This window comes from Schistocerca cancellata, chromosome 2 (genome assembly GCF_023864275.1).
Source record: "Schistocerca cancellata isolate TAMUIC-IGC-003103 chromosome 2, iqSchCanc2.1, whole genome shotgun sequence".
Lineage (NCBI taxonomy): Eukaryota > Metazoa > Arthropoda > Insecta > Orthoptera > Acrididae > Schistocerca > Schistocerca cancellata.
The window spans coordinates 22662196-22689070 of NC_064627.1; the positions used below are offsets into that span (position 1 = coordinate 22662196).

The 26875-nt window shown below is 44.5% G+C and overlaps 1 protein-coding gene across 1 annotated transcript in view; it reads left to right on the plus strand.

Moving 5' to 3' along the window:
• LOC126150321 (odorant receptor Or2-like) overlaps positions 1 to 16197 on the plus strand; it is a 114573-nt gene extending 98376 nt beyond the window's left edge. Inside the window, exon 6 of the mRNA XM_049915869.1 lies at positions 16141 to 16197. Coding sequence (XP_049771826.1) covers positions 16141 to 16197 — 57 coding nt within the window. The remainder of the gene's footprint in view (positions 1 to 16140) is intronic.
• Positions 16198 to 26875: the final 10678 nt, after the last annotated feature.

Here is a 26875-nt window from a genome sequence, read left to right on the forward strand (position 1 = left end):
GAGAGACTTCCCTTAAGCAGGAATACCTGTCAGCTGACTTCAATCTAAAAAAGGTACAGCTCTAACACCCACAACTACCGGAATTTTCCCATAAGTGATCCCACCACCCCCACCTATGCTGTCACCTATAAGCTTTGCCAACCTCCCCTTTCCATACCTGTTGAGGTGCAGGCCATGTCGAGTGAAACCCGTCCTGCTGATAGACTCCACCGACACCACTGAAATGTGACTGATGCCTTCTGTCATTAGCGCACCCCCAAGTCTCATGTTATTACGCCTGACGGCTGTATTACGATGAGGCCGATCGTGACGCTGAAACAGTTCCACGAAATGCACATTCATGTTGCCAGTCTGAGTGGCTATCTTTTCCAGGTCACCATCTCTGTCATACTCCCCATCCCTATCAATACTATTACCAGCCCCACCCACAATCACCACCTGATCCTCTTTTGTAAAATCCCTACATAACCCCCCTATGTTAAAAGTCACCTGAGCCAATTCTGCATTAGGCTTCACAATGCTGGTGACCTGGTACTCACTCCCCAAAACTTCCTGCAACTGCTGGCCTACACCTCTACCATGAGAACTACCTAAGAGCAGAACCTTCTTCTTTCTCGCAGACTTTGCAACTGTCCTAGCCACCGTAACTGCTGAGGTCTGCTGCTTACTTCCTACATCTACAGTTACTAGAGATTCCTCTCCACTAGACTCTGACAGTTGGTCAAATCTATTACAAACACCAATAGTAAAACTATCTGAAAATCTCCTTCTCCTAGCAGATCTCTTGCCAACAGCCAGCTCCCATTCCCCAACCCCCTTCACCCTCCTCATCCTATCTAGCTCCTCCTGTGCGTTTTTCAACTGCACCTGAAGGGCACAGATCTTACGCTCCTGCTCCTCTATCAACTTACTCTTGCTGCATAACCTGCAGTTCCAGGAGAGGATCTCACCAGAATGCCCACGGGCTTCCCCACTGCATTCCCCCCAGTGAAAATACTTCGAACAAGTCTCACACCGCAATCCACTACTCACGAACCTACGGCAAAGCCCACACCTCTCACTCATGGTAAAATTTTACAGTTATTGAAACAAGAAAACAACTTTATCTAAGTTCCGCTACTACAATAAGAAGATGTTGAAAACTGATTACAATAATTACAAACTTGCTCCACAAGGAAAGTAACTACTATTATTGACAGTATTAATCAACAACAAATGAGAATATAACAAAATACTAACACAGAAAGAAAATCAAACGTCTAATGACAGTAACGAAACTGAAAGCAGTTCGCAAAAATTTCTTCTGAAGTTATTTCACCGGAAAAAAACCAAGAACACCGGCTGAAGACTACTAAAGTTCCTAAATAAACTACTATACACAAACAATTAATTAGTACGTAGCTTTCGATGCGCCGCTACAGCTGCAACTGGTCAGCGTGGAATGTAAACACGGGTAAGAGGTCAAGTTGCTCGATACGAAACACTCACAAATATCAGGTCACAACACAAGAAAGGCCAAGGTGAATGAAGAAACCACTAATAAGTCACTTATATAGTAAATATTAACCCAAAAACCGTTAAAATATATATCTGCAACCTAAAAACAGATGAAAACTTAGAGAGCGAACTCACACGCAGTCACGCGCGTATGACGTCACACCAAAGACCCTTCTTTTACGGTATTGATTTTAATAATTATATTGAGGCAGATGAGAGCTTTAGTGAGACGTAGTGTATCGCTATCGCACTTGCTCGCCCACACATTTGTAAATAATGCAGCCAGTGCGACTTAATCGTCATAAGAATGCGGCCACAGCCACTGTGAACAGCAGCGCCTCAGAAAAAGTCTGCGAAATATAGTAACAGCAAATAATAAAAACATTTCTCCCACCCTCGGTTTTATACAAAGTATTCCACCCCACCCTTATCCCCCGCAACATGGCTGGCCAACTGCTTACACGAATAGTCTGCTACAGCGTTACTATAATAACAAATACCATAGTAACTTCCTTCTTTTACGGTACTGATTTTAGTAATTATACTGAGGTAGATGAGAGCTCTAGTGAGACGTAGTGTATTGCTATCGCACTTGCTCGCCCACACATTTGGTAACACTGTGATTTGCTTATGGTGAATGGAGAACCACCCAGCAGAGTAAAATAGTACTCTGTGATAGTAGTATCAATATCTCTGCTTGGCAGTTCGTTTAACCCATTATGGTTTCTGATTACCTGGGATGTTTTTACTTCCACACAAGTCAACAGTAATTATTTTAATTCTCCGGAATTAGTTGGTTAGATCCCATGTCAGTGTACTACAGTACTCGGAAATATGTAGGACTAACATTGGAATGTCTCTTACCATGGCAGTACGATCAGAATGACTACCAAAAGGAAATGTTTTTTACTGATGGTGATTATTCACACTAGTAGCAAACAGTTCGGATAATGCCGGCCGGGGTGGCCAAGCGGTTAAATGCGCTACAGTCTGGAACCGCGCGACCGCTACGGTCGCAGGTTCGAATCCTGCCTCGGGCATGGATGTGTGTGATGTCGTTAGGTTAGTTAGGTTTAAGTAGTTCTAAGTTCTAGGGGACTGATGACCTTAGAAGTTAAGTCCCATAGTGCTCAGAGCCATTTGAACCATTTTTGAACTTCGGATAAAGGTCATGATGACAACACTACCAGTCCCGTGTTCTCCTCGTAATACCTTCTAAGTGAGATTGGACTTGTAACCCAATAACACTGTTTTGTGTGTGCTGTGATGTGGGTATTCCAGAGACATGGAGGTATGGGTCCAGTAACAAGCAACAGTAGCTCCTAAATTGAGTGATCGATCTGCAGTAAAGGTTGAGAGAGTGCTCGCATACTCCCTGAAAAAAATATATGTTGTTTTTTTACATGGAGTGATGGAAGTAGAGACACGACGCCACTCGTACACTTAGAAATTAAAAAATATATGTACAGGATGGAGAAGAATTGTGTCGCGAAATTGTAACCCTGGATAACTGATGCCAGTATTAGCCAAAAATACTAATGTTGTGTAGGTCGACAACGCACAATTTTTAAACTACTGAAAATTGACGCCAATCGCTTCGATTGGTCGTGGGATTGCCCTGTTGCTGTTCGTCTGTTGACGGTATCCAGCAAGATGCCATCCACACCCGCAAACGTTTACAGCAATTCACCGGCGACTTGGCGAAACAGGCTCGCTAGCGGTATATCATGATGATCCTGGAAAACCTCGAACACGACGGTATGCTGCATTTGAAGAGACTGTTCTCGAGAGCTTCGAGGAAGCACCTACGACAAGTACTCGATCGGTTGGACACGACATGGGGGTCACTCATCGGTTAGTCTAGGAAGTATCGAGGAATGAAGGCCAACATTTACTTTCCACCTTGTCCAACACCTAAATCCTGTGGCGGACGATGAACACAGGCTAGGGTTTTGCCGGTGGTTTCTGGGACGAGTTGCTCGAGCTCCCGACTTCCCTGCCATTTTGTTATTTACCGAAAAGTGCACCTTCCTCCGGGATGGCCTTTACAACACTCGACCATTACTGGGCAATGGGAAATCTTCTTCTCATGTACGTCCACGGACAGCATGAACCATTTTCGGTCAACCTTTGGGTAGGATTTGTGTATGACCTTCTGACTAGGCCAGACCGTCTACCATTGCAAATTACCTTCACTTTTTGCAATAAACTGTAGCGGGACTTTGAATTTCGCCGCGCTACACTCGTTCCCTCAGATAAAAAATATCCCGTCGCAGCGGTATGAGCGCTCGACGGCAGAGAAACTACTAAAATTGTAACTTTTTTTTTGTCTTTGGATAGCCGGAGCTTAAGGCAGACGTGATCTGATGAAGACGTTAAAAAAACTTATTAGCTACTCTTGATCTGATTTTAATGTGCAGACATGTTGTGTATGTTGTTAAGAAATTCGGAGGATGGAAGTAGCAAAGTAAATTAAATTGCATACAATATCAAGATGATTTTAATTGGTATAAATTAGTGATTCCTGGACTATTGCAAGATTTCGGAGCAGACTTTTCACGCAGAAATGAAGGAGATTTTTGAAGACCTGGACGCCGCCCGAAAGAAGACAAGTTAACCTGGTAAAGGATGATCTCTCATCTACACCATTTCCCCCTGTCAGTTACATTCTGTTATTCTCTGTTTCTTTTCAGTAAGTTTTGTAGTGGAAATTGGTTTAACGTTTGCTCAAAAACGCCACAAGGACCACCCCAACTATAGCTTTTCTGTAATACGAAGTCCGATTTGCATTTCATTCTTTCCTTTTTTCACGGTCATTTACGATTTTAAAACCCCTTTTTTATTCACCATTTCTTGCCACATCTTCAACCTTTTTTTCTTTTTCTTTTATTCTCTCTTTTCTTTTTTTTTATTAAGCACTACAAAACTCTACCCGGCCTGCTGGAAGATGTTCCCCTGCAGATACGGCTACGCATGTGGTTGCAGCGTGATGGGGCGCCCGCACATAATAGTCGTGCTGTGCGCGGTTATTTAAATGAACTCTTCGACGGCCGGGTAATTGGCAGAGGTGCTCTCAGGACATGGCTCCTGCGATCACCTGACCTCACGCCACCAGGCTATGGGGATTGTTCAAGGTTCCAGTTCACCCACCCAGACGCGAACCACCTACAGACGAAGAGGAATTAATGGATCGCATTCAGTATGTCGCCAATCACATCAGGGCAATGTTAGGAATCTTTGAATGAGTTCGGAAAAACACGGTTCGACGTTACCAAGCTTGTGTCGCGTCAGTGAGTCGCCAGTTCGAGCGCCTGCTTTAAGTAAACAATGTCCTAGCTACAAAAAAGGACCTTTTCAGGGCCGACACAATTTGTAAAAGACTTCCTGAACGCGAACTAACAGCTGTTGACGGGTTTGTTGCTGGTACGTCTTATGAAACTGCAGTGGATGTGCCCTCGCAGTTCTTGTCAAGCCCATTGGAGAAGCAGTGCTCTGCCACTCCCAGTCGTGACTCCTAGAAATAATTTAGAAGATCTGTTGACACTACAAATAACAAATCGTGTGATATAGTTGGTTGATTCGTAATGTTTTTGATTTGTTCTTGTGTCAGGTGATTCTGTTAGGCTACAACGGATGATATTATATCTGGACACGTGTCACAGCTCCACAGCGTCGTGACATACTCAGTATCCTCTCATGAAGTACGCATAATTTTATCGTGCAGGATATATCAGCAAATACATAGTAAGACTAAAGGAAAACGAATGTAAGGCTAACTCTAAAACAATATAAAAAATCCCATCTCAACTTCTTATTTCGTGATTTGAGTACGTAAGGTATATTGTTTATCTCTCGATCGTCATTAGATACTTGTTTCCTAGCGTTTGTGGACGCTTTTTTTAAAAAAGTGCTGTAACTATGTAACGTGTGGTAAGGCAACAAAAGCTCCTTTGGATGATTTAATCCTGCTTATGTGAACAAAGTATGTTCCTGTAAGTAGCTGCAACTAAAATTTTTAACCAGTGTCATTCCAATGATTTGGTAAGGGCCATGGTTCCTAGTCAAAAACTTCTTGGATGCGTTGCCCTTCTGTTCCTTACGTGTTAAGGCTTTTGTATTGGATCGTTATATTCTCTGCTAAACTTCATGTAAAGGTTTGCATATTAAGCTAACTCTAAGCTTGTACCATATGATGTCAAGAAGACATGGAATTTTTCTGCCACATATCACATCGTGTTGCGAAAGATTGGCATTGGCGTGAACTTAAAATCACACACCGAAATTATGAATGCTAGATATATGTACCAGTTATCATGTTGGCTGTAGAAATAGTGCCCAGATTTTGCGGATGCCGGCCACTTTATACCCGCGTCGTGTCTCCCACCACCTAGCCGCGGGAGGCTGGATACAATGGAGCCGGCGGGCGGGGTGGAGGGGGAAGCGGGTGTGCCGTTCGTGTCTCCGTGAGAGCATTCCGGTCGCGTCTCGCGAGCTGGAAAGGATTCCCGCTCACGCTGCGGTGAGGTACGCATAGCAGATTGTCGCTGTTGCTACTGGAGATGCCTGGACGCGGAAGTGGACGCAAAGCTGCTGCCTTGGCGGAGTTGCTGCTCACGATAGCAGGGACTTCCGGCAAGAAGAAGAGGAAGACTGCAGCGCAGTGCTTTCGCTGCCAAAAGCTTGGCCACGTCGCCAAGCACTGCAGCGGAGCAGTTGCGTGTTAGAAGTGTGCGCAAGCACACGACACACGTGACTGCAAAAAGCAGAAGGACGCCCCCTGCACCTGCGCCAACTGCGGTGGCGCACACGCGGCCAACGCCCGTTCCTGCGCCTAGAGAAGAAATTGGCGCGGACCGGAGAAGAAGACGCAGAAGCAAGTGACCACCACACACGAAGAGGTGGTCACTTGCACAGAAGACGTCGTCACCAGGCGCCTTAACGACGCCGTACAAGAAGCCATGTCCGCCTTCAAATCCGCCATGGCGTAAGAGAGGGCGGCCATGCTGGCGGAACTGGGCGAGGCTCGGCGTCAGATTGCTGTGCTGACGCAAGAGCTTCGCTCAGTCAAAGCAGCTTCCGCCACAACAGTCGACACAGCCACCCAGGCGACTCCTCCACGCGTGGAGTTCGCGACGGTGGCCACGCAGAACGACGAGCCTGCCTAAGGGGAGGCAACACAGCACACGACGGACACCGAAGCAGCAGCGCAAGAAGAAGAGTGGGAAGAAGTCCCATTCCTCCCACTTCCAGAAATGTACAGCGCAAGCGCTGTAACGCAGAAGATCGCTGCATCGCTTCGCGATGGAACGTACCCCCACCACGACAACCCATATCCTTTCGTTCCACCTAACCATCCTAAACCTCAACTCCCACATCGCCCACTAGGGTATCTAGAAGGCCTTCTTGGTCTTTCTAGGGAGGAGTTCAATCTGATTGACTCCTACCCTATCTTCACAGAATGGCAAATGCGCTGTATTATCATCGCTCTGGTCAACGGAGAATACGATAAAGCGGGATGCATTTCGCACAATATCCCAACCGAGGAAGAGCCCTCAGCAACAGCCAAGAAGAAGAAAAAAAATCGTCACACCGACAAGTACAGGAAATAGGTCACCGGCAGTCCTTGCCAGTCCAGAAATACCTACCAGTACAGAAAGAAGATTCGTCAAGATTCCCAGGGGAGTAAAGGCCAACAGGCCACAAACTTCCAATCGAACCTCCTCACAGTGAGGAAGTCATAAAAGGAGCAGCAGCAGCTCGCGAGCTGGACGGTTCTAGGTGCGTTCACCGTGTACTGCGGCCAGTGCTGGATTCCAGGCCGCGCTCAGTTGATAACCTTCGTCGCTGTTCACAAGACTCTGGTGCACCTTTCCCACTGGCTCCTGGCGCGGAACAGCACCCTGGTGTTCTCGAAATCAAAGATGTGGTTTTCTTTGATACTGTGTTCAGCTGTAGCAGATTTCTCTGTCTGTCCAAGTCGGACGTGTCTAACGTGTTCCTCTCACCTTTTCGAGATGCAGCGCTGCGTCTGTCCAATGTACTATACACCGCATTCGCAGGCAATGCTGTGTATACCAGGTCTCTTGAGTTTGAGTGGGACGTTAGCTGAACCCAGCAGCTCTTTCGTCTTCGGCGGTGGTCGGAAGACGGTATTTATGTTCGATTTTCTCAGCAGCCTCCCGATTTTGGCTGACAGGGGCCTCAAATATGGCAGAAAGGCGAGTCTCTTGTTATCTTCCTCTTCCCGAAATTCGTCCGCCTGTCTCTACTTGAAGGCCCTACCAATCTGTGTTACACTGTGGCCATTTTTCCCGAAATACCTCTCTTAGATGGTGTAATTCGTCTTTGTGCGCGCCATTTGTGACAAAGGAAGTCTCTCAGACGAATTACACCACCTAAGAGAGGTATTTCGGGAAAAATAGCATTCCATCGTTGGACGTAATGGAAAAGTCCTGTACCAAATTTAATTATAATATCTGTGAGGTCACCTATGGCACAGGACTTGCTGCTGTCGGCCTATGAGGCATCCATCTTCGTCGCATATAATGCGTCCTGTGACAGTGAGAGCTGGGCCTCGCGGAAGGTGTTTCGTGGAAGTGCGATCCACTAATTTTGACATTAGAACACCTGCGAAATGATCCTCCAGCTGGGAGGACAGGTCCTCAATTAAGTTTGTCGAAGCAGCACAGGTCTGAACCGCCACTGCGTGTATTGCTTACTCAGGGACATTGATGCTGCGGGCCATTGTTTCGACACCTGCTGAAATAGCGCTTGTAGTTACGTGGTTCTGTGCTAATGACGTGGCAGGAGGGTTGGGAAGCACTATCAGAGAACTTTCATTTGCATTCACAACTTCGTGAAGCGACTGCTTTGACTGCTTAGCTCGTCATGACGAGTCCCGTTTCTGAATGTGTCGTCGTCACCACCCAGTACTAGGTGAGTGATACAGAGTAGTCGTGAGATATGTACAGCATTTTTACCTGATGCCGTTCAGTTTGACTAAAACATTCATATTTCTTTACGTACTACACGAATATGTAATAAAAAATGGGGGTTCCTATTTAAAAAAAACGTAGTTGATATCCGTTAGACCTATGACAGCGCCACCTAGCGGGCCAACCATAGCGCCATCTGGTTTCCCCCTTCAAGCTAGACAAGTTTCGTTCTTTGTAGTTTTTACGTTTGACGCTTATTTCGTGAGATATTTCGGCCGGTCACGATCAATGGGCCACCTTGTATACCGGTCAGACAGGAATTTCGAAAACAGATTTTGAAGTGTGAGACACTTCCTGGAGCAGATGTGGACTCTGATCATAATTTATTACCTATGAATTTCAGACTGAATCTCAAGCAATTTCAGAGAGCTACGATATTAAGGAGATGACAACTAGATAATAGAAAAAAGCAGAGGTTTATAATAATTTCACAGGGAGAGTTACGTGACGACTGAATCAGGGGAAGGAAAAACAATAGAAGACATATAGGTAGCTTTAAAATGTGAAGTAGTGAAAGCAAAAAACAAAATAGGTAAAACGCAGTGCCCAATAGAAATTTCTGGATAACTAGCAGATATGGAGTTTACTTATCGAAAGGAGAAGAAATAAAAATGCTGCAAATGGAGCAGCCGAAAGGATATAGACACAAAAATTGAGATTGATAGCAAGTGCAAGGTGACTAGGCCTGAATGACTAGAGAACATCTGAAGGGTTGTAGAAACATGCATACGTAATGGATAAGTAGATTTCACCAACAAGCAAATTAAAAAGGCTTTTGGAGAAAACAGAAGCATATGTACGAACATCAAGATCTCCGACAGAAAACCAGCGCCAAGCAAAGAAACAAAAGTTGAAAGACTGAAGGAATGTATAGAAGGGCTATACAAGGGAAACTGACTTAAAGGAAATATCACCGAAGAAAGTAGATGAAGATAAGATGAGAATATGGTGCTACGATAATAATTTGACAGAGCACTGAGAGACCTAAAAGGAAATACCCACCTGGGACAGAGACCTTTGGCAGAGCCAGAAATAACAAAATCATTCCATCTGGCGTCAAAATATGAGACAGGTGAAATACTCTCAGACTTAAACTAGATTGTAATAGTACCTATTCCAAAGAAGACAATTGCTGACATATGTATTACTTAACTGTCAGTTTCCCTTGGGAGAGGTTAGTTTGGATTCCGCGGAAACATCCGGACACGTGAGGCAATACTACCCTACGACTTACCTCAGCTGTTAGGCCGAAGAAAGGCAAACATACCTTTACAGCATTTGTAGATTTGTAGAAAGTTCCTGACAGTTTTGACTGGGTTCGACTCTTTTGAATTCTGAAAATGGCAACGGTAAGACACAGAAAACAGAAAGTTATTTATAACTTGTAGAGAAATCAGACTGTAGTTATAAGACTCGTAGAACATGAAAAGGAGGGAATTAAATTAGAAAAGGAGGTGCTAGAGTAATGGACGAATTTTGGTGTTTTGGCAGCAAAATAACTGACGATGGTCGAAGCAGAGGGATATTGCAGACTGGCCGTAGGAAGAGACATATTCCTGTAAAACAGGATTTTGTTAAAATTTAATATAAATTTAAGGGTTAGAAAGTCTTTTTTCAACGTATTTGTTTGGAATGTAGCCTTGTATAGAAGTCGCACGCGGACGATAACAGTTCAGAACAGAAGATAATAGAAACTTTTAAAATGCAGGACTATAACAAATGCTGAAGCTTCGACGGGTTAGTTCGAGTAGCTAATGAGGAGATACTGAATGAAATTGGAAAAAAAGGAATTTATGATGCAAATTGACTAAATGGCGCCTAGAACCGCTCGGCCACCACGGCCAGCCAAATATACTAAATGAAGGGAGCAGTTGATAGAACACAATCTGAAGCAGCAAGGAGTTGTCAGGCTGAAAATGAAAGGAAGTGTGGTGGGTAAAAATTGTACAGGAAGGCCAAGAGATGAATACACCAAGCATGTAGAAATGGATGTAGACTGCCGATGTGGCCGAGCAGATGTAGGCGCTTCAGTCCGGAACCGCGCGACCGCTACGGTCGCAGGTTCGAATCCTGCCTCGGGCATGGATGTGTGTGACGTCCTTAGGTTAGTTAGGTTTAAGTAGTTCTAAGTTCTAGGGGACTGATGACCACAGATGTTAAGTCCCATAGTGCTCAGAGCCAGCCATTTGTTAAACTAACGGATGAAGTACTCAATTACTCATTATATTTTGTTGTTGAATCATGTTTCTGATACATTTCTCCTAGCTTTCATTTTTGATGACATATTACCCACATATATACGAAAATAAAAAAAATGGTTCAAATGACTCTGAGCACTACGGGACTCAACATCTTAGGTCAGAAGTCCCCTAGAACTTAGAACTACTTAAACCTAACTAACCTAAGGACATCACACACACCCATGCCCGAGGCTGGATTCGAACCTGCGACCGTAGCAGTCCCGCGGTTCCGGACTGCAGCGCCAGAACCGCTAGACCACCGCGGCCGGCTATACGAAAATAAGTAAGGTGTTGAAAGTTGCCATTCACGTGAATTAGTAATGTCCAATAAAATAACAGCTTACGTAGAAGAATGAATTCATTCAAGCACTGAACACTGGTTGAATTTTCCATGTTGAGAAATCAGAAGCAGCGATCAGTTTTGTGTGCCAAGATCGCGTTTTGTTCCAACTCAAAATGAACACATTTTGTAACAAAATTTTTGAAGATCTGAAGATGAAAGCAAAGTCTGTTGAAACTGGTTGTAGTAAATAAAGATATATTTGTGTGATTTGGCTTTAGAAAGTTTTTACCAAAACTGAACACTAATCTTCGGTGAATGATACAGATTAACCTCTGTACATCAAATTGTTTGTTTAATTGTATAGGATGTAAAAACAACTACGTACCGGTATACAACATTTCGGGATTTTTAATGTAGGTAAAAATAAACACTTTTTTATGCAGCAGTAGTGTCACCGGTGCGGGTACTCTTTCCTGGCTAAGAGTAGATGAAGATTTTGACGCTAGGGATGTTCAGGGACGGTGTTGAGACTGTTAGGTGACGAATATTGCCTTAGAGATGTAGCTGAAAATATCGTACGGTTACATGAATGTACAACGGGCATCTGCGTGCCAATAATTCTCTAATACACTCTAAACAACGAGGTAATTCACAGATATTGACTGTAGCTTCTGCCAAACGGCCGACAGCTGTTTTACAGTGTGTTGGAGTCTCTTACATCATACGCTTCATGCACCTCCCAGCCGCTCCACCCTCCACCCCCCCCCCCCCCCTCCGTCACCACTCAAAAGTACACTACTGGCCATTAAAATTGCTACACCACGATCATGACGTGCTACAGACGCGAAATTTAACCGACAGCAAGAAGATGCTGTGATTGGCCAATGATTAGCTTTTCAGACCATTCACACAAGGTTGGCGCCGGTGGCGACACCTACAACATGCTGACATGAGGAAAGTTTCCAACCGATTTCTCATACACAAACAGCAGTTGACCGGATTGCCTGGTGAAACGTTGTTGTGATGCCTCGTGTAGGGGGGAGAAATGCGTACCATCACGTTTCCGACTTTGATAAAGGTCGGATTGTAGCTTATCGCGATTGCGGTTTATCGTATCGCGGCATTGCTGCTCGCGTTGGTCGAGATCCAATGGGTGTTAGCAGAATATGGAATCGGTGGGATCAGGAGGGTAATACGGAACGCCGTGCTGGATCCAAACAGCCTCGTATCACTAGCAGTCGAGATGACAGGCATCTTATCCGCATGGCTGTAACGGATCGTGCAGCAACGTATCGATTCCTGAGTCAACAGATGGAGATGTTTTTAAGACAACAACCATCTGCACGAACAGTTGGATGACGTTTGCAGCAGCATGGACTATCAGCTCGGAGACCATCGTTGCGGTTACCGTTGACGCTGCATCACAGACAGGAGCGCCTGCGATGGTGTACTCAACGACGAACCTGGGTGCACGAATGGCAAAATGTAATTTTTTCGGATGAATCCAGGTTCTGTTTACAGCATCATGATGGTCGCATCCGTGTTTGGCGACATCGCGGTGAACGCACATTGGAAGCGAGTATTCGTCATTGCCATGCTGGCGTATCACCCGGCGTGATGGTATGGGGTGCCATTGGTTACACGTCTCGTTCACCTCTTGTTCGCATTGACGGCACTGTGAACAGTGGACGTTACATTTTAGATGTGTTAGACCCATGGCTCTACCATTCATTCGATCCCTGAGAAACCCTACATTTCAGCAGGATAATGCACGACCGCATGTTCAAAATGGTTCAAATGGCTCTGAGCACTATGGGACTTAACATCTTAGGTCATCAGTCCCCTAGAACTTAGAACTACTTAAACCTAACTAACCTAAGGACATCACACACATCCATGCCTGAGGCAGGATTCGAACCTGCAACCGTAGCAGTCCCGCGGTTCCGGACTGCAGCGCCTAGAACCGCACGGCCACCGCGGCCGGCCGACCGCATGTTGCAGGTCCTGTAGGGGCCATTCCGGATACAGAATATGTTCGACTGCTGCCCTGGCCAGCACATTCTCCAGATCTCTCACCAATTGAAAACGTCTGGTTAATGGTGGCTCGTCACAATACGCCAGTGACTACTCGTGATGAACTGTGATATCGTGTTGAAGCTGAATGGGCAGCTGTACCTGTACAAGCCATCCAAGCTCTGTTTGACTCAATTCCCAGGCGTATCAAGGCCGTTACTACGGCCAGAGGTGGTTGTTCTGGGTACCGATTTCTCATGATCTATGCACCCAAATTGAGTGAAAATGTAATCACATGTCACTTCTAGTATAATATATTTGTCCAAAGAATACCCGTTTATCATCTGCATCCTCTTGGTGTAGCAATTTTAATGGCCAGTAGTGTATCTGTAGAATGTGATGGCCACGATACTGGCCCAACCCTCCTAAACCAACAATTGGGAATCTCATGTCTAAATGTTCTCTGACAACAATGGCAGAGTGTTGTCATGCTGGAACCATAATCCTTACCTCACTGTTGGCGGTATAGTCTCCAACACACTAACGTTAGAATTCTGGATACGGTAGTTTCCTCCATCGAGCGTGTTAAGCGGAAGATGGGCGTGAACAGTGGCGGACTGTGTAAGGCAATCACCATCACGCAAATGTCATTTGTGTATTCATGTAAACAGACGATATATTCGTAAACATCTCTAAAACAATATTCAAACAGGTTTGATCCCTGAAGAGGAAAAATTGCACCTGTGACATTTTTCAGTGCAACTGAAAAACCAATCCAAAGTTGCCAATTTTGCTCTATTTATTCACTCAGTGACTAGTTCCGGGTCGACACCCACTTTCGGATCATCGTAACAAAGTCAAAACTGGTATTTCCGAAGAAGTGAAAACCATATCAAAGATGTGTATCGAACAGTTACAGCGCATACAGAATTATCTAAAGGGTGACACTGAACAATATGAAATAAAATCGTCACAACTTCTGAACGGTTAGCGTTAGTAAGTTCAAACTGCACGGTTGGTCATGGGACACAATGGGACTTAGTATGCGCATGCATGGTTTGGTTTAGCGACAAGGCCACATTCATTTGGATGCGTTCGTCAATAAGCAAAATTGGCGCATTTGGGAGACTGAGAGTCCGCATTTCGCGATCAAGACGTTACTTCACCTTAACGGCTGAGTGTGTGGTGCGTGAAGATTCTGGAAGATGATATCATCCCCATTATCCAAAGTGACCCTGATTTCGACAAGACGGAGGGCAGTTTGGGGACCGCGTCCTGGCCCTGGGGTTCCCAGAGGCCACTGACCTGCGCCTCGATTGGCCGCCGAATTCTCCGGATCTGAGGACACGTGACTCCTTTCTGTGGGGCTGTATTGAAGGCAGTGTGTACGGCAGTAACCCCAAAACCATTGCTGAGCTCAAAACAGTCCTTCAGCAGGGTACTGACATCATAGATGTTACAACACCTAAGCGGGTCATGCAGAATTTCGCTATACGTCTGCGCCACATCGTCGCCAGTGACGGCAGCCGTATCCATAACCTAAATCCGAATATCTGTAGGGACGTTTACAACTTTAATAAAGTGTGTGTACCACGTAGTTTGTAAGTAGTTTATGTTTCTTTCATGTTGTGTTGTTGTTGTCTTCAGTCCTGAGACTGGTTTGATGCAGCTCTCCATGCTACTCTATCCTGTGCAAGCTTCTTCATCTCCCATTACCTACTGCAACCTACATCCTTCTGAATCTGCTTAGTGTATTCATCTCTTGGTCTCCCCCTACGATTTTTACCCTCCACGCTGCCCTCCAATACTAAATTGGTGATCCCTTGATGCCTCAGAACATGTCCTACTAACCGATCCCTTCTTCTAGTCAAGTTGTGCCACAAACTTCTCTTCTCCCCTATCCTATTCAATACTTCCTCATTAGTTATGTGATCTACCCATCTAATCTTCAGTATTCTTCTGTAGCACCACATTTCAAAAGCTTCTATTCTCTTCTTGTCCAAACTATTTACCGTCCATGTTTCACTTCCATACATGGCTACACTCCATTCAAATACTTTCAGAAACGACTTCCTGACACTTAAATCTATACTCGATGTTAACAAATTTCTCTTCTTCAGAAACGCTTTCCTTGCCATTGCCAGTCTACATTTTATATCCTCTCTACTTCGACCATCATCAGTTATTTTGCTCCCCAAATAGCAAAACTCCTTTACTACTTTAAGTGTCTCATTTCCTAATCTAATACCCTCAGTATCTCCCGACTTAATTCGACTACATTCCATTATCCTCGTTTTGCTTTTGTTGATGTTCATCTTATATCCTCCCTTCAAGACACCATCCATTCCGTTCAACTGCTCTTCCAAGTCCTTTGCTGTCTGTGACAGAATTACAATGTCATCGGCGAACCTCAAAGTTTTTATTTCTTCTCCATGGATTTTAATACCTACTCCGAATTTTTCTTTTGTTTCCTTTACTGCTTGCTCAATATACAGATTGAATAACATTGGGGAGAGGCTACAACCCTGTCTTACTCCCTTCCCAACCACTGCTTCCCTCTCATGCCCCTCGACTCTTATAACTGCCATCTGGTTTCTGTACAAATTGTAAATAGCCTTTCGCTCTCTGTATTTTACCCCTGCCACCTTTAGAATTTGAAAGAGAGTATTTCAAAGAGAGTATTTCTTTCATATAATTCAGTAATTGTCACCATGTATGTGCGCTGTAAATGTTCGTTGCACATTTTTGAGATGGTTTTCACATCTTCGGAAATACCATTTTTGACTTTGTTACGATGATTGGTCCGAAACAAGTTGTCGAGTGAATAAAAAAAGTAAAGTGTGCTGTTTTGGACTGGTTTTTCGTTGTACTGAGTAACAGAAACTGCTGACCAAGAGTTACTCCAGCATGTTGGAAGTTGATGTGAAATTTTTGATACATAAAAGAGTGTGTCCGTTTATGTCCTCTAAACAATTAAAATGACTGGATACGTGTATAAAGTGAAAGTGCTGTGTGTCAGCGTGAAATTGTATTGTAGTGGTGCGACCGACAAGTGCAGACTTGTATTAAACTTGCTTCCGCTTGTGACTGGTGCCGTTATGTTGTGTTGCAGCTGGTGAAGGCTTCCTACTCGTACTACACGCTGCTGAGACAACTGGACGGCGACTGAGGCATGCTGCCACGGATCTTCGACTGAAAGGAAGGAGCATCAGAAACAGAACGACCAAAATGCAAACAGAGCACTCTTCACAAAGCACACTGACAATATGCATACCATATGGTCCAGCTTGTAGCCGACCTCCCTCATAATGAAAACTGATGCTAACACCCTCAACAAGCGTTCACTACAAGTCGCGAAAGATGGCGAGACAAACAAGGCAACACTGTGACTTTTGTCGGCTGTTCTGACATCTAAGAGATAAATAACTAAAATAAAAATTACACTGTAGCGCTCCAGACATTGACAAAGCGTCTTTCACTGACATCTACAGCTGTCCAGGTCATTAATGACAATGGTCAAACCATTTATTGTTCAAACCAGTCGATCTTGAATATATTGTAAGAAAATGTGAAACAATTTAAATTTATTCTATGTAAACGGGCCACATCTCACTTTTTCGTCTTTTTGGTATAGCTGAATGTGTTCTAAGCCTTGAATGACCATACTGTCAAGAAGGAGATCAAATGTTAGCTTCATCACTGGAGTTACCTTGTCTACTACTTTACGTCCAGTCACTCTCCATTTTCATCCACTCAAAACATCATACTTCATAACATGAGGGTTGTCTAAAAGAAAAGTTTCGAAACAAACTGTGGGTATAACAGAAGGCCTGAGCACAACTATCCTCCTATTTCAGAGCCGAAGGACTCCCTGTTCGAAGAATTCCGGTGTCCGTGGCAATAGTCCTGCACTGTGCAGTTCACTGTCCGAGTAGAAGTTCTTCCGTTTGAGATGATTTTTCAGGGGCCTCAGGATTTACATGTCGCAGGGTGACATGTCTGGGCTGTAGAGTAGATGTTGAAGCTGCTCCCACTTGGATTTGGCCATTACACTTGGTGAGACCTTGGGAACGAGTTACCGTCGAGTAGATCTTCTGTGGGCAGCCCAGGCAGTTTGCCCTTGATGGACTTGGACTTGCACAGACTACAAAGTATCACAGTACACGTAACTGTTAATGGTTTTTCCGTGCTCGAGGAATTCGTTGACTTGGACGTCGAAACATACGGTGAGCATCACCTGCTGAGGGCACAACTTTCAAATTTTTAAGGGGTGGTGACAACACATACGCATAACCACCGCCAACACTACATACGCATCCCTAGATGCCTCTTTACGCTATTTCTAAGCGGCAAGAGTAGCTCTTAACCACTGTGGCTGTTACGAAGTTTCGTACCTTTTTGTTTGAACGCTCCTTACGCAATAGTTCATAGTTATTCAGCAACATTGTTTAGGCAGATAACAACCTTTGTAGAAGAAATTAGCTAAGAAAGATGTTTCGGTTAAGTCAAACTTATAATCATATTAGCTGCTGTTATCCTGAAGACAACAGTACTATTGTCGGTATAATCTTTAGCCATAGAATACTACCTTGTAAACAAGGGCACTGATGTCATTCACTTCCAGCCGTGAGCTATGTTCATTTACTTTACTTGCAGCTATCATAGTATCAGTTTTCACGTTACATGGAAACTTTCCTGACGATATTCAAATATTAGTTTGTATGCATACTGAGTTGTAGAATGATAAGTATGGAATAAAATTAAAAAATATGAAATACTCTGAAGTACAATTTTTTTACGTACTCTGTGACAATTCTGCTAATACTATACTTTGTTTAGAGTCTAGAACTTACAATCAAGGAACAATAAAATAAAAGGTTGCAATGCCATTCCTAGAATACAGCGTTGGTACTTTTGTAAATTCTTTATTTTATACAACACTAATTAAATTAAACAGATGTTAAGTGTATTGTGAAACTACTTAGGTTTCTCATCATTCATTTTCTTTGTATATTTCACGTTTCGAGTTTAGGGCATGAGTGAGAGATGAGTTGCAAAAAACTGTAAATTTTTGTTCCTCGTATTGGTCAACAGAAATGTTTTATGTGTTCTATAAAGATGAAAGCAAACGGAATAAGAAAAAGGTAGTGAAAGCCACCCAACCGACGCTGGTACTTCTTCCACATTCACTGTACCTTGCAAACCTGACGAAAACCAGAAGTTTCTACAGTATTTCAATTACACGAAGAATCAACTTTCCTTCAAGAATGTATTGCAATAGCAATCGAAGGCAACCCTCTCATCGAAGCTTCTCGACCTCGAGTCGGTCTTCCGTTTCCTTGTACAAGAAGCTCCCATCGTCGATCTTGGACTCTGAACGGTAGCAGGTATAATATGGAGTACATTGACGAGGATCATAATCCTCGGCATCATATACGATACCCGACAAGCAACAAGGGAGACTAAACAGCCAAAAGTAGAGTATTAGTAACTTTTTCGATAATCCAGCTTTCTGCACAGTCGTACCACGTCTCCCGGACTGTATATCATTGGCTGGCGCTTGGCGTAGTAACGCCCTCGGTCTTTCACCTGGGTGCCCAGTGTCCATACGTGACCCAGCTGCTTTCTTCTTCAGTCCCAGTGATGAGGTATCTCAAGTATTCATCCTGAGTAATGTCCGGCTAAATGGGAATAAGGCATCCATAGCCGTTTCGGACTTGCGATGGTGGGGCAGAAAGAACGGTGTGAAACCACTAGTGTCTTGGTTTGCTGTGTTATATGAGATCACCTCATGCTTTATTCGTTCTTATGTCTCTCTAGCCCAGATTTCTGCAGAAATGTGTCATCAAACTCTTGATAAGAGTGACGCATTGTGATAATTCTGCGGAAGTTTTACGTTGCCAATAATTCTAAATGACTACAGATAAAATCAAGATTATACCGTAATGGCCAGTACGTTGGCAAAACATGCAAAAATATGGAATACGAATTAATGGTATACAGTGCTTAGGCATTGGGGGTGTTGCTTCCTCTGACGTCCACGACTACTGAAGTTTGCTAAGCAATAAATGAATGTTTTAACAATGCTCTTTTCATAATGAAAGGTCGGACCACAACCAATCGTCTACTTGCCAGTCTATCGTTAGCCAGCTGAGGGTGTTAAGCGACTGGCTCCCTTACCGCTGATAACCCAGTTCTGTCACCCACGATAGAGGCTAACCACTCCCAGCCTCTACAGATTTTACGTCTCCTCCTCCTCTAATTTTTAAACAGTGTACTTGCTGAAATTAGCAGAAATTTATTGCAGAACTTAAGGAGCCTTTCTCCTCTCTCAATCGTGCTGCCAAGGCTGTATTTCAATCAAAGTTTAACGCGACATGAAGATACAAAGTTGCTAGGACGGTATTTGTGTTTGGTCGAACTTACAGAAAATTATAGTCAACTTCCTTAAACGGCGAGTGGATAACATTTAGCTGAGACATGGAAAATGGAAATCAATTGAGGCTAAAGCTGAATCACATTATAAACCGTGGTTAGATAAATATGTGCCTAGAGGATAACAGCAATCGACAAATATTCTTTTAAGTTCGATAGCATCCTGACATCCCAAAAACCGACTCAACATCACCGTGCCCTTTGACTGTTGGATCTGTTTCTCAAAAGTAGGGAATCCATCCGTATCCACTGCTGCCGCCTCGTGATACTCTAAATTTTGAGCCCAAAGGCCAACACATGTCTTGTGATTCCTGGTTCTTCACAGAGAGATAATCTGCCACATGGTTCTTCGTGTTTCAGAGTCGTTTGACCACACTTGTAGGATCAGCACCACCCAAGCACTGCAGCGCACTACGGTGCATTGTAGCCATACAGTGCCAGCAACTCGGGATGGACGCAGCGTTGTCCTCCTTCAAACGCAGAAAGCGTACGACCGCGTGATACTGCGCTTTGTCAGTGGGCTGTAGCATGTTATTTCGGATCTTCTTCCAGAGCGCTGTTGTACTGTAGAGTGGGGATACCAGTGTGCACGAGGGCTGCGGACATGTACCTTCACATAAACAAAATAACAATTACATCGCTCTTTTTTTCTAGTGATGACATAATTTTTGCAATCCCTCGTAGGCAGCCGTTCTCACTTGGTTAGTACATGAATGGAACAGTGCAACATATAGAAAATAATGGTACGATGTACCCGCCACCATACACTTTACAGTCGCAAGAAGAGAATACATACTGACCAGAGGAAAAATGTTCCCATCAGAGCACAAAAAAGGCGAATATGTTTCTCTTTATCAAAAGACTCTGACTGAAAAGTAGGGCACCAGCTGCCCACCCACTTGCGATACTCGCGCTATTTTTAACACACAATTCACTGCCCTAAGGGAATGGACAATCTACTGAGTACAGAACATGGATTGAGAGCAGATCGGAGAAAGTAATGAGAAATAGCAGAAGTGGAAACACTGACAAACATCAGGATTGACGGTCACGAAGTAGATGAAGTCAAGGAATTCTGCTGCCTACTAGGCAAAATGATCAATGACGGACAGAGTAAGGACATCAGAAGCAGTCTATGAATGCCTATATAGGCATTCCTGGCCAAGACAACTCTACTAGTATCAAAGATAGGCTTTAATTTGAGGAAGAAATGTGCGAGAATGTACACCATGTGATCAAAAGTATCTGCACTCCTGGCTAAAACTAACTTACAAGTTCGTGGCACCCTCCATCGGTAATACTGGAATTAAGTATGCTGTTGGCCCACCTTCAGTCTTGAGGAGCTTCCACTGTCGGAGGCATACGTTCAGTCAGTTGCTGGAAGGTATCCTGGGTAATGGCAGCCAATTCGCCACGGTGTGCTGCACTGAGGAGAGGTATCGGTGTCGGTCGGTGAGGTGTTCTATAGGATTCAGGTCGGGACTCTATGCAGGCCAGTCCTTTACAGGGATGTTATTGTCGTGTAACCACCCCGCCACAGGCCGTGCATTATGAACAGGTGCTCGAGCGTGTTGAAATATGCATACTCGAATTACTCTTCAACAGTGGAAAGCAAAAAGATGCTTAAAACATGAGTGTAGGCCTTTGCTGTGATAGTGCCACGCAAAACAACAAGGGGTTCAAGCCCTCTCTATGACAAACACGACCACACCATAACGCCACCGCCTCTGAATTTTGCTTTGGCATTACTCACGCTGGTAGATGACGTTCACCGGGCATTCGCCATACCCACACCTGCTATCGGATCGCCGTGATTCGTCATTCCACACAACGTTTTTCCACTGTTCATTCGTCCAATGTTTAAGCTCCTTACACCAAGCGAGCCGTCGTTTGGCATTTACCGGCGTGATGTGTGGCTTATGAGCAGCCGCTCGACCATGAAATACAAGTTTTCTCACCTTCCGCCCAGCTGTCATAGTACTTGCAGTGGATCGCGATGCAGTTTGGAATTCCTGTGTGACGGTCTGGATAGATGTCTGCCTGTTACACGTTACTACTCTCTTCAATTGTCGACGGTCTCTGTCAGTCAACAGGCGAGGTCGGTCTGTACGCTTTTGTGCTGCACTTGTCCCTTCACGTTTCCACTTCACTATCACATCGCAAACAGTGGACCTAGGGATGTTTAGGAGTGTGGAAGTCTCGCGTACAGACAGACGTGTGACACAAGTGACACGTGATCGCCTGACCACGTTCGGTCCGTGAATTCCTCGGAGCGCCCCATTCTGCTCTCTCACCATGCCTAACGACTACTGATGTCGCTGATGCGGAGTACCTGGCAGCAGGCGGCGGCAAAATGCACCCAATATGAAAAACATATGTTTCTGGGATGTTTGGATACTTTTGATCACATAGTGTACGTCTGGAGTACAGCATTGTATGGTAGTGATACATAGACTGTGGAAACAGCGAACAGAAGAGAATAGAAGCATTTGATATGTGGCGCTGCAGACGAATTTTGAAAATTAGGTGGACTGATAAGGAAAGGAATGAGGAGGTTCCGCGCAAAATCGGAGAGGAAAGGAATATATGGACAACATTGACAAGGAGAAGGGGCAGGATGATAGGACATTTGTTAAGACATCAGGGAATGACTTCCATGGTATTAGAGGGAGCGGTAGAGGGCAAAAACTGTAGAGGAAGACAGAGATTGGAATACATCCAGCAAATAATTGAAGACGTAGGCTGCAAGTGCCACTTTGAAATGATGAGATTGACATAGCAGAGGAAATTTGGCTGGCCTCATCAAACCAGTCAGAAGACTAATGACCCGAAAGAAAAGGGGTAACTCGCTCACACCCACTAACTCAAGGCAGTGACTCTTTCATTCAGATCCAGTCCCAACTGTCCATTCTCACTCACTGATTCGGCCCAACTGATTGTCATCATGTCTTAGGAGCTCTCCAGCTGTCCACTGTCTCTAGTGTAACAGCAACAGTCAGCTTCTACTACTGACTACTCTTACGGTCTCCCTCTGGTTCTTTCTTACTGCCACTATCTCATTCGTTCCTTCCCACTGCTGTTGTCTATTCTCTCTCTCAATGCCTCTCTCTTCCTCACTGTCATTGTCGTAGATTGTCTCTCACTATCACTGCCTCTCATTCATTTCTTGTTCCCCCTTTTCTTTATTCCTCTCCCACAGGCACTGTCTCTCTCACTCTTATCCTATCAGTGTTCTCTCACCTACTATATTCCACTCCTGTGTCCTTTCATTTCTCTCACAGTGCCATTGTCTCCTTCGCTCATTCTATACCACAACCATAATGAAATATTTTCCAGTATTTAATACTTCTCCGCCTCTTTCCGCTGTCGCTGTGTCCTTTCTCTTTCACCATAAAAAAGCTCCAATATGTTTACTTGCCAATATTTTTGGGAAAAATTTTTAAGTGTTGAGAGAGGTAGATTGAGGCAGCTGGTACCACACTTCTCAGTCAGAATCTTGTAAACAGGAGCATATTCCCCTTTTATGTGTTGTTTTCACAGTGTGACTCCGTAACATATAGATAGATTGTCTCAAAGACGACACATATTTCACCTTAACTTACAAATAAAGTCAACCGAGGGTGAATGTGCAATGATGAAAACACTGGATTTTCTAAAGTTAATAATCACATTTACAGTCAACATTATGTTACAAACATAAGCTGTGTGAACTTGTGTGTAGAATATGCACTGCTGACGTCTAAAATTGCAACGCTTTGAACGTAGCGGGCAACGAACGTCAAATTAGCATTATTGAACTTCGTGCTTTGATATGCAAATGGTTAGGACTGTAACACAGCTGAAATAATTTGGTAGAAGTAACATGGTCAACTTTCTATGTTTAAGGAAATGTTACGTAGCATGTTTCTTATTCATAAACTGCATATAGTTCGTTGCGCATGTTGTGCTTCTTACAAGGGTGGGGATTGGGGGGGGGGGGGGGGGACGTTTACTAACGAGTGTCAGCATTCGACAGCGGCGGCGGGAGCGCAGACTACGCAGACTGCTGCTCACGTTCTTCGGGATTCAGCGACGGTCGGGCGAACATGGGATCTATGGTGGTGTTAAGTGCCTATAGAATGAACTGCTGAGGTCATCGGTCGCTAGGCTTACACACTACTTAATGTAACTGTAACTAAGTTACGTCAAGGACAACACACACACTCATGTCCGAGGGAGGACTCGAACCTGCGACCGGCTACACCTCGCGGCATGGGATCTATGTTTTCACGGCAGGCCATACTCATCACCATGCAGTTTTTCCCAACTTGCGGTTAATTACCCTCTGAGGGGTAAAATGAAATTCCTTGAGGGGTAAAAACTAAACGATTCCATTCTGTTTCAGTCACGAACCTAAATTATTTTCGAAATATCATTACTATTACCACAATTTTGTAAGACTTTGTTCATTAACGAGATGACCTTCGTCGACTGATTAAACTGTCCTCCTTTAGAGAAGGTGTGACAGCATCGATCGAAATAGCGAGGTTGTCACATTAAGTGTTTTAAAGCTTACTAGACACCTGTGCCGCAGAGTGTCCGCTCGGCTCGTGTGTGACGCCGATAAGTTATCAATAATTACTTTTCTCAATTAGTAGCATTAATGCACTGGAGGTTACAGGTTTCTCACATAGTCGGCCCATTACACACATGTGCTGTGCTTCGTCCCACAATACACTGATGATAGAAGTAAGACGTACACGGAACAAGTGCTAAATTTCTCAAGAAATTGTCTTCTCCAAGTTGTAGATAGCACCTGCATAAATTGCTTCATTACTCGCTTCGAAACAGATGACTGAATTAATCGTCAGCATGACACAGCAGTAACTACATAAGGGCTACTATTGTGCTGCACACAGTATCATTATTACTGCTACTATTAGTGGCTGTGGTCAGATGCAAAGCATGAACAGCCTGAAGTCTTTCAATTCCTGTCACTTCAGAAGTAAGGAGAGCAGCAATCAATTGATTTATGAACAGTAAGTATAGTGTCCACATTTCCAACTTGGCTAATTTTAAATGGGGTTACAGTGTGGAGGTCAATCAAGTGCCGCGATGGGGAGGAGTAATCCTGGGGAAAGCGTCTACCCTCACTGTGGATAGTCAGCTTTCTTATCTGAGAAGAGTTGTGGGTAGCACTAGCGATGCACCACGAATTCCTTTCTCCCTCATTCAAACACACACACACGTACACACACTCACACACACACACACACATACTAAATATCATTCATCATTTAAAAAATAAAAGTGTTCCAATAAAGTCTACCATTCTACAGTTTAGTTAAGTGCTAAAATTGGTGAGTATCTGTGGGAGGAGGCGAGGGGGGCGCAACAGACGGCAGACTATCCAATGTCTAATAGCACTCGGGGGGTAAAGGTCTAAGAAAGGTTGGAAACTACTGGTCTAGGATACCTGACGAGCGGTGTCCGTGGGGACATGCACGTGACAAACCTGGCTGTGCACGACGTTCCAGCCGTGTCACGTACCCCTGAAGGCAGTGCTGTGACGTCCAGAGCGCTGAGGCCTCTCAGCAAGTCGGTCACTGTTGAGGCTTCCTTTCATGTGTTTCATGTGGCAGCTCAGGAGGGGGGGGGGGGTGCCAAAATGGATGCACCCAACGACACTTGCGGACATGAAGCGTCACTGTACCTTCTTGTCGGATTAACCCTGGGTCTGCGTGCCACATGATTGTGAATGTATCCATGTGTGGAGGTTGAGGAGAACGAAAGTCAACATCATATAGTCCCAACATATGGTGTGACGGTAAAGTCCTATACATCATCATCACCTCTGGCTTGCATAGTGGTATTCCAGACAGTGCCATTACGTTTAGGCCATGTTAGGACTGGCAGCAGCGTACAATATTTCACGTCTCCGGGACGTTATCTTTCAACAAGGTAACAGATCAACGTACATTCCCTGAGTTTTCCTGACAAATGAAGAATCAGAGTACTTCGACTCTTGTCCTGGCCAGCATATTCTCCAGATATCTCATACACTGGAAACATGTGGTTGTGGATTACCGAGACACTGGAATGTCGTCACTTCCCGGTCTCTACCTTTACGAACTATGGCACAGAGTGGAAGCAGATTGGAGTGGCGTACCATATCTCTCATCCAAGCTCAGTTCATCTGGGTGCCCGGCTGGGTTAAAGCCGTCGTTCTTCCTAGAATATTTAAGCTCTACTTACTAATTTTCGTACCCAGTATGAACCCAAATTACAAATTGCGTAAAATATTGTTTTTAATATACTGCATATCCACAATAAAGTAAATTTTCGTTGTTTGCTATCCTTACTGGGGTTTGAATTTTAATGGCTAACAGCGCAAAATGTCGTATGGGTTCGACATTGCGAATTGTTTGTCTCCTGTCTCCCTGATAGATTAATTTAGTATTAAGGTACCTGTCATTCTCACATTGCATTCTTTAATTGTAGAGGCGAACCGCCTAGGAGGAGAACATTTTGTTCCCACTTAAATAGACGGTAAAACATTGAGTCCATTACAGATATTAGAGCTGCTTTTTCTCGGTGGCGTGTTAACATATTTGTGTTCATTAACGAGATGGCCTTCGTCGACTGATTAAACTGTCCTCCTTTAGAGAAGGTGTGACAGCATCGATCGAAACAGCAGGGTTATCACATTAAGTGTTTTAAAGCTTACCAGACACCTGTGCCGCAGAGCGTCCGCTTGGCTCGTGTGTGACGTCGACCACAGTGATGGCCGCCAGCGGACTGCCCGCAGACCTGGCCAGCAACCTGCAGCCCCTGCAGCTCCTGTCCGCAGTGTTCGGAGTCCCCCTGCAGCGCCCACGAGGCTGGCTCTGTCGCGCCTTCTCGCACGCTTACAGCCTGCTCGTGTTGTCGGCAGTCCTGGGTCTCACATACAGAGCCGTGTGCGATCTGCTGGTACTAACGGCAGACAGTGATATGTACCGGTGGTCCATGACGGGAATCTTCACCTGCATAGTGGCCACCGCTACGACCGCTGCTTTTATTCTGTTCTCAATGGGCAGTCGCTGCAAGAGATTTGCAGAAATTGTTGTTGACGTTCGACGTTTAGACACACTATTGAAATGCAGTGCTTCGCAGTCTAATAAGAACTTCAGACGTCTGTTGGTCATCACACTTTCCTCTTTGTCGATTGTTTTCGTTGTCTGCTTTTATTTCTGCGCGTACATGGAAGACTCTTTTTACATAGCACTATTGGTAAGCAATTTCGTGTCACTTTTGGTCTTGCTCCAGTTCGTAACACTTTGCTCCAGTCTTGCTCAAAGATTCAGATTGCTCAACAACACACTACAGGCGGAATTCTGCTACAAATCTGAGAAGCTCGCAATGCAGGACATACTAACCGTTCTCGAGAGACC